The following is a 13,483-nucleotide window of genomic DNA, read 5'->3' as shown; positions in this document are numbered from 1 at the left end:
GTTCATGCCATTCTCCTGCCTCAGCCTCCCGAGTAGCTGGGACTACAGGCACCTGCCACCACGCCTGGCTAATTTTTTGTATTTTTAGTAGAGACAGCGTTTATAGTAGAGACAGCGTTTCACCATGTTATCCAGGATGGTCTCAAATCTCCTGACCTGGTGATCCACCTGTCTTGGCCTCCCAAAGTGCTGGGATTACAGGCGTGAGCCACCACACCCGGCTAGGATTTTTCTTTTTAAGTTATCTTTTATGATACTGGGGAGTACTGTTCTGTAGCTAACATACTTTATTGCTGGCCTCTACTTTCAGTGGTTGGCAGAATAGGGACAGTAATCATACAGTGTATATTTGGAAATGGTTGAAATAATGCAAAAGATTTCATTTTCATTAAAAATAATGACTCATTTCATGATGTTAATAAAGAACTAAACCATTTCATCAAAATACATAATGAATATGCCTAATTTTTATTTTTTAAAGATTAAAATGAACAAAAAATGGCATGATGGGAGCCTCAATGATAATTTATCACAGATGCCAACATGATCATTTTAAAACAGGTAAACACCAAAACTTATAAATAAAATTAAGATATCTTAAGACATATTTAAAAATATACAAATTCTCTACAATAGTATGTATAAATATAATACTTTGTCATTATTACTTTCTAGGGGTTATATTATTTTCATTACTATACACAGTCCTTCTTCCTCTCTCCTAAACTTTATCTGATAGACAGTTTTCTATTGATGAGACATTTCCTCTCTGCTATAAACATCTATCACAGAACTCTTAACTGAATTGAAATGGGAGAAATTGATACTGATTTCTATAAGTTATATGTCATATACTTCCATAATCATATTTTAAGATATAGCTATAACTTTATATTAGTTTAATTTGAGTCTTCTGTGTCAGTATATTACATATATTATGATAGATGTGTGCTACATTGCTTTCAGATACTTTCATGCCCTTTGTTTTTGTTTGTGTCTTAAAGCATGTACTCCCCAGTTACTTGAGGATTTTAACAGAATTTAAAGATTTAGCAAAAAAAGCTGCCAATTCAAGTTACTTACTCTTTCCTTCTCTCACATACATGTATGTATTTATATGTATATTAGTGTGTACTTTATTTGTTCTTACTCTTCTAAAAATGCACATATAAAGTTGAACATAATCAATGCACAGCATTGGAATTGTGAAACTTGAATTTTGGGCACACCTTGGTCCTTAAAACTATAGTACTATGACGTCCCTTGAGTCATTGTCTCTCAGTATCCTTGACTTAATGCTAAATGAATATAATAACTGAATTGAACTTAGGAGAATATCATCCAGAATAATTACCTAATGATTCAAAACATATTGAAAAGTTCAAAGCACTTTAGAATTCTAAGAGTGACTAATGAAAAGACTTCATCAAGACATATTATTTTCTCATGGTCACCAGAAAGGACACACCCAAGCCTTTTCTCCATCAATAACATTTGTACATCATCTTCCATAGCTTTCATCCCTTAGATGAAACTCTGAATAAGTCTTCATATCTCTCCCTGTATTTTAATTCTAGATTCCACTTGAAAAACTTACCCTGCAATAAATCATATAAAATGAGACAAAGGTGAAACTGTTTGTCAATTACTTTTCCAACTGAACTTTTGCAATAAAATGTCTAGGTTCTTTAAACCAGGTGAAAACAAAATTATGAATGAAGACAAGTGAGTTATAAGCTTTTTAAAGTAAGATTTCTAAATGTTTATTAGTATTTGATCTGAGATTGAAATTGAATGTCACAAAAGGAAAATCACTAAATTGCTATTATTGCTACTAATGAAAAATGCAAGTGGCTTTGCCAGTAATTAAAATAGTAAAACAGCAACTTTTATATTCAGAGTTTTATGTGGCACATACAACTTTCTTTTCATAGATCTTCTGATTCTGGTATGGTGGTATCATCTGTAGGTTCAGTTGTTATCACTATAGGAATATTCTCAGATATCCATCCCTTAGGAGTCCTATTAAAGGACCGTCTGCCAGAAAGGGGATTGACAAAGGACATAAACCTGGGATCTGTTAGCAATAGTAGCTCAAAATCTGGAACTTTAAATTTAACCATTTTTGATGCTTTCTCAAAACCTCCAAATGGGGTGGCAACTCTGTGGGAAATAAAAAAAGAAAACAGATCTTAATTAATATTCAAATTTATTTATCAAAATAGAAAACAATTTCATGATTTTATGGGTTTAATTCATGATTTTATGGGCTTACTTACACTTTATGAATGATTGGCATTTTCTGACCTCTGAGGCAAGCATTTCTACTTTAAAGACCATGCTTTTATGAAAAACCAAACATTGATAACAAATTATTTGAAGTTCCTTTGTATATACTGTTAGTTCTGGACTAATCTATTCCCTGTACACTGAGTTCATTACAGATATGTCTTGCCTTTGTACTTTTACCAACAATATTTCCCCTATTCAAGATATTTCTAGGCCGGGTGTGGTGGCTTACTTTGGGAGGCCGAGGCAGGAGGATCACCTGAGGTCAGGAGTTTGAGACCAGCCTGGCCAATATGGCAAAATTCTGTCTCTACTAAAAATACAAAAATTAGCTGGACATGGTGGCAGGCAACTGAAATCCCAGCTACTCAGGAGGCTGAGGCAGGAGAATTACTTGAACCCAGGAGGCAGAGGTTGCAGTGAGCCAAGATCATGCCACTGCATTCCAGCCTGGGTGACAGAGTAAAACCTGTCTCAAAAAAAAAAAAAAAACGATATTCCCTTCTGGGTGCAGTGGCTCACATCTGTAATCCCAAGTACCTGGGATGCTGAAGCAGGAGAATCACTGGAGCCCAGGTGTTTGAGACCAGCCTGGATGACATAGCAAGACCTCATCTCAGATAAAAAGAAAGAAAGAAGGAAAGGAGAAGGGAAAGGAAAGGAAAGGAAAAAAAAAAAGAAAGGAAAGGGAAGGGGAGGGGAGGACAGGCGAGGGGAGGGGAGAGGGGAGAAGAGGAAAGAAAAGGAAAATAAAAGAGAGGCAATTTCCTCCCTGACTTCTCCACTTATGAATGTCCTATAGCCTTGCAGTTCTAACTTTCTTCAAATTATCCCCGCCCACATTCTTAGCCACATTCCTGTAGCATAAATTGTTCTGTGTCAGTCATTTGCTACTAATGAAATGGTACTTTGTATTGAGCTTCTCCTTTTATCTGTTTGGGTTATCTGTGAATTATAAACTCTTTTAGGGCAAGAAGTATGTCTGTTGCATCTTTCTACCTCAAAAACCTTAGCATTCTTCCATTTGTCTTCTGAATAAAGCCCAACTTCTTTATCTTGTCATTCAAGAGCCCATATAACTTTTTCTCTTTGTTTGATTTAAGCATTTGATTACTCATTCGGTGCCAGACACAGCTTCAAGTGAGCAGTATAATCAAAGTCTTAGTTCTTACATTCTAGTGAAAGAGATAGACCCTAAACATAACTATATGCAAAAATATCTAATGGTGATAGCAGCTATGCATAAAGTTAAAATGGGGTGTTGTAATACTGAACAACTGAAATACTAAAACGTTACTTCAGATTGAATCACCAGGGAAGACTTCTCTGAAGAGGTGACATTTAAATAGCCATCTGAAGGACAGAAATTAAACATGTACAATATGGCTAAAGTACATCAGCATTTCCAGTAGACAGGATAGCTAATGCCAAGAACCCTAAGGCAGAAATAATGTTGGCGTGTTCAAGGAAACAAAGAAGGCTTATGTTCCTAGACTAGTGGGTGAGGGTGGGGCAGAGGGAAGAGGGGACAGAGATGTAAAGTTGTGTGGGACTTTTTCTAAATAAGGAATATGGATTTCCTTCTAAATGTGAAGGGCAACCATTGTAGGATGGTAAGCAGGAGATTATATAACCTAATTACATTTCATAAGGATCATTCTGGCTGCTATTGCTGTGTGAACAGATAATAAGAAGACAACAGTGCCAGTGGTTCACACCTGTAATCCTAGCACTTTGGGAGGCCAAGGCAAATGAATCACCTGAGGTCAGGAGTTCGAGATCAGCCTGACCAACATGGAGAAACCCATCTCTACTAAAAATACAAGAAAATGAGCTGAGCATGGTGACGCATGCCTGTAATCCCAGCTACTCGGGAGGCTGAGGCAGGAGAATCCCTTGAACCCAGGAGGTGGAGGTTTCAGTGAGCCGAGATCGTGCCATTGCACTCCAGCTTGGACAACAAGAGTGAAACTCAGTCTAAAAAAAAAAAGACAACAGTGGAAGGAGGGAAGCTATTGCAATAACTCAGGCAAGAAATGATGACTTATATTTCATGTATTTTATGGAAAGATGGAAAGAAGTGGGTGGGTTCAGGATGTGCTTTACAGGTAGAGTCAGTAAGATTTGCTGATAAATTGGATTAAAACCATGAGGAAAATAGAAAAATCAATGAAAACTCCTATGTTTAGAGTTTTAGCAACTGGCTGGTGGAAGACAGAAAAGAACAGAGTTGGTGTGTGGATGGAAAACATGATTAGCCACCCCAGTGGAGAGGTCAGTCATGCAGGTTTTGCCCTATTCACTTTCACGCATCCTTTAACTGCTTGCTCTTTGCATTTATGCTCTCTTACCCCACTGCCTCTACTCATACTCTTTTTTTTCCCCTCTCTTTCTCTGCTTGGAGTACTCTAATATTTACAACTATGTTTCTAAATCCCCTGTAAGCCCTAATTGACATTTAACTTTGTTCTTGAAGCTTTCCCAATTTCCCACAGCCAGAAGTAAGCTTTCCACTCCAAAGTTTCCATGACTTCTATTTTCACCTCCCCTGTGATCCTATTTTATATGCAAGTGGCTTTCGTCATATCCATTGGTATGTCTGCCTTTTTTCTTACCAGATTGTACTCTAAGAAGATTGGAATTCTCTTTGATGTATCTTTGTAATTCATTACAATATACTTACATAATGCATTGTACCATAGGACCTGGCAAGACTATATAGATTCTCTAATATTGTGAAGATTATTTAAAACATGGAAGAGATCTTATTTTCTTTGTAGCTCAATCACTCTGCTATCTTTCTTGATTACCTTAATTTCTGTGTGTTTTTTTAAGAATTAATAAAAACATAAATATGTAGAGTATGCTACAAATTTGATTCTGTTACTTTCATTTCAATTAAATTTTCCCTCCCCAATAGATTTTAGTCTGTAAAAAGGAAAGTCATATTCAATTTCTTTTGTATATTGCCATTGCATCTGTTACAGTAAGGGTCCCCAACCCTCAGGCCGCAGACCGACCATCTATGGCCTGTTAGGAACCAGGCCACACAGCAGGAGGTGAGCCGAGAGTGAGCGAGCATTTCCACCTGAGCTCTACCTCTGTCAGGTCAGCAGGGGCATTAGATTCTCATAGGAGTGCAAACCATATTGTGAACTTTGCATGTGAGGGATCTAGGCTGCAGGTTCCTTATGAGAATCTAACTAATGCCTAATGATCTGAAGTGGAATAGTTTTATCCCAAAACCATCTCCCCTCTACCCCGCCATCCCTACACCCCTACCCCCATTCTCGGAAACATTGTCTTCCACGAACACATTGTCTTCCATGGAAACATTGTTTTCCACTGGTCCCTGGTGCCAAAAATGTTGGGGACCATTGTATTACAGTGTCACGCAACTTCCTTATTAGAAGTTGCCTTTTTGTGACTGAGAACTACTCTGTCCTTCCTGAGGTACCATGATACAGGTTGGGAATGCAGAAGGAGACTTAATTCACTATAAAGGCCTGTGTAAGAAGCACTCAGACTGCTGGAAGTAGAGAGTAAAGCAAACAATACTTCAAGCATCAGGCATTACATCCTTTATCCAACCAATTTGCTAGGAGTTAAATATGTTTGTTGCTGACAATAGTTACCATAGACTCTGAGAGCTGCAGGTGAACTGTGTCACATTTTGTTTCAAAATTATTTCAGTGTCATGAGAAATGTTTTCTGTTGCTTTTAACTTGCAATATAATTTGACACTTTCCTCTTTTAAAAAGTATTTATTATGCACAGTGGAGAAAATAATCCCAAAAGCTTATGAATACTGTATTAGGTTAGGTCAGAAGCCTAAAACTTGAAATTTTGTATGTTGATTTGAAAATCTACTATCGTGGCCGGGCACGGTGGCTCAAGCCTGTAATCCCAGCACTTTGGGAGGCCGAGACGGGCGGATCACGAGGTCAGGAGATCGAGACCATCCTGGCTAACACCGTGAAACAGCGTCTCTACTAAAAAAATACAAAAAACTAGCCGGGTGAGGTGGCGGGGGCCTGTAGTCCCAGCTACTCCGGAGGCTGAGGCAGGAGAATGGCCTAAACCCGGAGGCGGAGCTTGCAGTGAGCTGAGATCCAGCCACTGCACTCCAGCCTGGGCGACAGAGCGAGACTCCGTCTCAAAAAAAAAAAAAAAAAGAAAATCTACTATCAAACTTCTAAAACAATAAAATCTTGTTTTATAGTATTTACCGGATACTCTGTTCTTCAGTGTACTTTTTGAACTCTGCAATATTTACAGTTTTATGATAATAATACTTTCCTAAAATTCAGTTTATATAAATTAAATCAGATTCCAAATTTGCTAAATTTATGTTCTTTTTTTCATGTATGTAACTTACAATTGTTCGTTCTCTTCTGTATGTATTGTTCTGGGCTCTTGCCTGCAGACTGTTTACTACATATATACTCCTCAAAATACCCTCCAAATTCCACCTTTTCAGTACTATGCCATAGTTTTTGTAGTAAGTTAATATGCCTCCATCACAGATATTTTGTCCATCTAAGGAAACCAAATGGCTGTTTTGAATAGCCACTATTTTCCAGGAATATGCTGGAAGCAAGTAAATGGAAATGAAAGTCATGGTTTTTACTCTCAAAGAACTTTCAATCTATTGAGAAAATAATAAAATTTTATGTTATTTTTCATAAGAAAGGTATACTAAATTATGTAGAACAACTCTCCCAGAATGCACAGGGAACAGATAATATGATAAAGAGTAAAATAAACTGGAGTCCAGATGAGGATATTCAAGCTTCCAGCAGAAGAAAACAGAACATTATGATCACAATCATGAACCAAAGATATGGAAGACAACTCTCCTGAGTTGAAGGAAGAAGAGATTATAGAGGAAAAGGAGTTACCAAGTACTAGACAAAGTTAACAAGAAAAGAAAAAGATGCTACCTGGACATTCTTTGTCAGAATTTTAGTTTTTTTAATATAATGAGCCATACAGGGAGGGAAGCGGGAAGGAATGCATAAAAGGAATGAATATAAGGCTATCCATAATCTTTTCCAAAACATTACATACCAAAAGATAGTATCGAATAGGTGTTGTGGAGAAAAGACTGTGACCAGGTAATTATTCATATACCAAGGTAAAAAATATATATGTATTATAGATATGCATGGACTCAGATTGGTGTTCCCTTCCTAAGAGAATTACCTGAAGACATATTCCAGATAACTTTTGGATAAATAACTCAAGAAGCATAACATAAAAAGTACTGGCAATGAGAATAAAAGCCACTTTAAAAATGTGGTCATAGGCCGGGCACAATGGCTCATGCCTATAATCCTAGCACTTTGGGAGGCCGAGGCAAGTGGATCACCCGAGGTCAGTAGTTCAAAACCAGCCTGGCCAACATAGTGAAACCCCATCTTTACTAAAAAAAATATAAAAGTTAGCTGGGTGTGGGGACAGGAGCCTGTAATCCCAGCTACTCAGGAGGCTGAGGCAAGATGAATCGCTTGAACCCAGGAAGCAGAGGTTGCAGTGAGCTGAAATCGTGCCACCACACTCCAGCCTGGGTGACAAGAGCAAAACTCCATCTCAAAAAAATATATATGATTATGAAAATTAAATACCAATGCAAGCTGCTATTCTTGGAAAAGAATATCTAGTTTAAAATATTTATATGACAGAAAGGCAAATAGTAGTTTGCAGATTAAATTAACAAGTATTAGCTGGCAGGCAGGGGATGAGGGTAGAGTAGAGGGCATATTTCTCATCCTCCCATGCATAGGTGGGAATCAGAAGCTATTGCTTTGCTCTTGAATTTAATTATTAGGGATATCGTTCATATATACAGTTGACTAATCTAACAACAATGATGGGTAGAAGTTAAGACAGGATTTCTTCTCTCTAGATCACCACAGGCAATAAAAGTAAACAAGGTAGAATTTATAGAGCATTGAACAAATATAAAATAGAACAGTCTAAGAGATGGGATTCAGGAGTCAGACTAGCTATCCTGAAATACCACCTTGATCAAAGGTAAATTACTTGACATACACAGCACAGGTTTCCCCAATCATTATGTAAAATCCATTCACCTTTTAATATACATATTTAATGTGTGCCTACTATGTGCCAGCTACAGTTTTAGATATTGCTATGATCTGAATGTCTCCCAAAAATTATGTGTTGAAACTTAATCCTTACTGTGGTGGTATTAAGAGGTGGAGCCCTTTGGGAAATTACTGAGTCATGAGAGTGCTGCCCTCATGAATGGATTAGTGCCTTATAAAGAGGCTAGAAGGAACTAGCTTAAGCCTTTTTTTGCCCTTCTCCTGTCCATGATGTGAGAACACAGTGTTCCCTTCTTTTGCCATGTGAGGACACAGCAAGAAGACCCTCACCAGACACCAAATGCTGGCATTTTGATCTTGGACTTCTCAAGCTCCAGAACTGTGAGGAAATAAATTTCTGTTCTTTATAAATTATCCAATCTAAGGTATTTTGTTACAGCAGCAGAAACTAAGACTTACACTAAGATCATAATGTTGAATAAAACAAATAAAAGTTGCAGCTCTCTGTGGGTGCCTACCCTGTAGATAGGGACACTCACTTTTAGGAAAGGAATAGATAAATTCATAATATTATAAGGTAATGAAAAAAAGAGCTATGAAGAAAAATAAAGGAGATGAGTAGATGAGAGTTTGTTCTATGTATCCGTATCACTGTTGAATTTTAGTCCAGGAGAAAGAGTACTATTTAAATAAATTTTCAGGAAGTGCTCTGTGAGATGACATTTTAGCAAAACTCTGAAAGATGTGAAGGAATGATCTACTGAAAATCTGAGGAAAACATTTCAGGCCTAAGGAAACAAGCGTAAAGGCCTCAAGATGAGAAGGAGTCTATTATGTAAGAAACAGTAGACTCCTATTGTGGATACAGCTGGGTGAGCTTGAGGAAAACCATACAAGACAGACAGGGGCCAGGACTGTGAGGTCTTCCAGGTCATGATAACAAGTTTGGATTGTATTTTATGTGTAACAGTTACAAAGTTTTTAGTTGGAAGGGGACGTGACCTGATTTTCATTTCTAAATGCCTTCTTTCTGGCTGTTGTATGGAGAACAGCTTAAAGGAGGGCAAGAGTGAAAGCACCAAGTCCAACCTGAAAGTTTTTGCAGTAATCAAAATAAGAAATGATGGCAGTTTGTACTAGGATGAATGTAATTTGAAAATAGACCGAAGAGCCAGGCGCAGTGGCTCACACCTGTAATCCCAACACTTTGGGAGGCCGAGGCAGGTGGATCACCTGAGGTCTGAGGTTCGAGACCAGCCTGACCAACATGACAAAACTCTGTTTCTACTAAAAATACAAAAATTAGCCAGACAAGGTGGTGGATGCTTATGGTCCCACCTACTCGGGAGGCTGAGGCAGCAGAATCACTTGAATCCAGGAGACAGAGATTGCGGTGAGCTGAGATCGCACCATGGCACTCCAGCCTGGGTGATAGAGCGAGACTCTGTCTTAAATAAGTAAATAAATAGACCTAATAGGATTTTGCTGATGGTATAGAGTATAAGGTGAAAATGGAATCAAGGGTAGGTCCTAGATTGTTTATGTGAGCAACAAGGAATATAAATATGCAATTTACTGAGATGAGGCAGATTGGGAAAGGAGACGATTTAGAGCCAGAGATCGAGTTTCATTTGACATGTTAATTTTTGTATGTTTGTTACCCATCCTATCGGTGATGTCCAGTGGCAGAGTGAAGCTCTGCCTTTTTCTGAAGATCATCCCTTCACATCTTTCAGAGTTTTGCTAAAATGTCATCTCACAGAGCACTTCCTGAAAATTTATTTAAATAGTACTCTTTCTCCTGGACTAAAATTCAACAGTGATACGGATACATAGAACAAACTCTCATCTACTCATTCTCCTTTATTTTTCTTCATAGCTCTTTTTTTCATTACCTTATAATATTATGAATTTATCTATTCCTTTCCTAAAAGCAGAAAAAGACTAGCTAGCCTGAAATTATCAGCACGTAGGTGACATTTAGAACCTCAGAACTGCATACCATCACAGCCCGGAATGGGTGTAAATAAAGAGAAGATGGTGCCTAACATGGAGCTTGGAAAGGAAGGAGCCAGCAATGAAGACTGAGAAGGAAAAAGATCTGGGAAGTTTGATGATCAAAATGCCAAGGAACAAAATTATTTCTTGGAAGGGGGAATGATCAACCATTTCACTACTGCTGTGAAGCCGAGGAGATTGATCACTGAAAATTCACCATTGGATGTGACAACATGGGGATTAGCGCTTTAAATAGAATGGTGGGATGCAGTCCTGATTAAAAGAGATTTAAGAGAGAATGTGACATTAGGAAATAGAGACAATAAATATAGACAATCTTTGAGGACTTGTTACTGTCAAGAAAAAGCATAGAAATTTGAGGTAATTGGAAGGAGCCTGGGGAAAAGAGATTTTTATTAAAGATGAGAGGCATTTTAATATGTTTGTATGCTGATAGGAATAACCCAATAGAAAGAAAAATAAATGATGCAGCAAGAGAAGGAATTATTGCAGGATAAACCCTAGAGTGGATGAGAGGAATTGGGAATCAGTATGCAATTAGAGGGGCTGACTTTAGGAACAAGGCAGGCAACTCATCAGCTCTTTTAAGAGAAAAGGCAGACTCTGTGGGTCCGAATGCACTCAACTGCAAATTTGATAATGAAAAGGTAAGGTAGGTCTCTTCCAATTTGCTTCCACTTTCTTTTGAAAAATAAAAAGTGATCCCATCGGTTGACAGTGAGAAGTAGGGTGAGGTATAGGATGTTTGTTGACGGGGGAGAAAGTGTGAATTGTCTTCTAGGAAGTTGACAAACTGAACTTGCTAGAGAATGCTGTTGGATTGTCTGGCAGTGCTGAGATTTGTGGCAATCACTTTAAGGGGAGACAGCAAAACTATGTGTTTTTATTCAGCCACATTCAGCTGCTTAAATATGAGTGCAAAGTAGATGGATTCTGGACTTAATCAGAATTGAAACTTTAGCAGTTGGGTACAACATTTGGAGAGAGACGAGAGGAAGATGAGATGTGTGTAAAATGGAATGATCATAATGGCAAACTACAAAATCTGTCTAGGTAGAAATTGTGAGCAAAGGGATTGATGTAATTTAAAAAATGGCATCATTTTGGTATGTGTAACTGAAGCATTATTGAAATAAAGAACCAATGTTTTTGTTTTTTTTTTGAGACAGAGTCTCACTCTTGTCACCAGACTGGAGTGCAGTGGCATGATCTCGGCTCACTGCAACCTCTGTCTCCCGGTACTCAGTGTGTGGTCATAGTTAGCAGCACTGGCTTCATCTGGGAACTGGTTAGAACTACAGAATCTTAGACACAACCTAAACTTACTAAACCTAACTTACACAACCTAAACTTACTAAAATGGCATCTGCACTTTGACAAGAGCTCAAGGTAATTCCCATACTGATAGAGTTTGAAAAGCACTTAAAACCGTGCCTGATACATAGTACCCACTCAATAAAGTAGCTTTCATCATTACTATGCCTTATGAAGTTTAACAATCACAAAGTACCTGAATGATAATCTAAGTTCTTAAAGTTCTTTTTCAAATTAATCTCTCTTACAAACTAGATGATTCAAGATCTCACATTTTGTTATCTGGTTTAGTAACTGAGGAGTCTTTATGACTCAAATTTGATTCAGTACAAAAGAACACTTCTGATCCCAGATGTTCAAGATGATATTTTATCATTTTAAAATCTTGCCATTGTATATCAATAGTTTGTTCAGGGCCAGGCACGGTGGCTCACACCTGTAATCCCAGTACTTTTGGAGGCCGAGGTGGGCAGATCACCCAAGGTAGGGAGCTTGAGACCAGCTTGGCCAACATGGTGAAACCCTGTCTATACTAAAAATACAAACAATTAGCTGGGTGTGGTGGCAGGCGCCTGTAATCCCAGCTACTCCGGAGGCTGAAGCAGGAGAATCACTTGAATCCAGGAGGTGGAGGTTGCAGTGAGCCAAGATTGCGCCACCGCACTCCAGCCTGAGCGACAAGAGTGAGACTCTGTCTTAAAAAAAAAAAAAAAAGTTTGTTCAATGGTTGATTCACCCATTTATTCATGCAACAAATTACTGATTTCTTAGCACGTCCAGATACAATGCTGCATGCTAGGGAATCAAACACGAAAAAATTGTAGATCTTAACCTCAATGAACTCAAAGTTGGTGAAACATGAGGAAAAATACAACATGGAATAAGCTAGTTACTCTTAGTTACTCTAAGAGAAGAATGTCCTGAGTGCAGAGGAGCCTAGGGTAAAAAACATCTTAGCCTACCTAACGGGTCAGAGCACACTGCTTCACTTTTGAGCTCAAGATCCAGACCAGCTACCTAATTTTTAGAACCCAGTGCAAAATGAAAACACAATGCCCCTTGTTCAGAAATTATTAGGAATTTGAAGAAAGAAACAGCAGAGCATCAAACCAAACATGGCCCTTTGAGATAAATCAACGTGGGGCCCCATGCAATTGCATAGGTCACATAACCATTACTTGGATTTTTTTTTTTTTTTTTTTTGAGATGGAGCCTCACTCTGTCGCCCAGGCTGGAGTGCAGTGGGACAATCTCGACTCACAGCAACCTCTGTCTCCTGGGTTCAAATGAGTCTCCTGCCTCAGCCTCCCAAGTAGCTGGGATTACAGATGCCTGGCTAATTTTTGTATTTTTAGTAGAAACAGAGTTTCACCATGTTGGCCAGAGTGGTCTCGAACTCCTAACGCCACCTGCCCCAGCCTCCCAAAGTGCTGGGATTATAGGTGTGACCCACTGTACCTGGCCCATTATTTGGATTTTAAGAATGAATAGTTATCCATTAGATGCAAGAGACTGCAACTGAACATTTCTAGATTTAAGCAAAAATTGATCAATTAATCTTGTATTTATTTATTCCAGAAATGAATTTATTCAGTTATTTTGTTTTCTGAATTACATCAAAGAAGATACATCCCTCTGCACTAAAATACCATATTTGGGTTGGCATTTAGTGGATTGCTTTTCCCCTTTTTATCCAGTTCTATTTTGTTTTTTTTCCTACAAAGTTGTAGGTTATTTTCTTCTCTTATAAATGAAAACATTTCCTTCCGTTTTATCACCCACCTCCCATC

The 13,483-nt window shown here is 38.2% G+C and overlaps 1 protein-coding gene across 1 annotated transcript in view; it reads right to left on the bottom strand.

Annotated features, from left to right (window-relative positions):
- Positions 1-1,733: 1,733 nt before the first annotated feature.
- The window catches only part of MYOZ2 (myozenin 2), a 52,028-nt gene continuing 40,278 nt past the window's right edge, over positions 1,734-13,483 (bottom strand). The window contains exon 6 of the mRNA XM_023219888.1: positions 1,734-2,163. Within this exon, the coding sequence (XP_023075656.1) occupies positions 1,929-2,163 (235 nt within the window). The 3' untranslated portion in view covers positions 1,734-1,928. The remainder of the gene's footprint in view (positions 2,164-13,483) is intronic.

This window comes from Piliocolobus tephrosceles, chromosome 3, assembly GCF_002776525.5.
Source record: "Piliocolobus tephrosceles isolate RC106 chromosome 3, ASM277652v3, whole genome shotgun sequence".
Lineage (NCBI taxonomy): Eukaryota > Metazoa > Chordata > Mammalia > Primates > Cercopithecidae > Piliocolobus > Piliocolobus tephrosceles.
The sequence above is the reverse complement of the archived record's forward strand: the minus strand, read 5'-3'. Positions and strand labels throughout refer to the sequence as shown.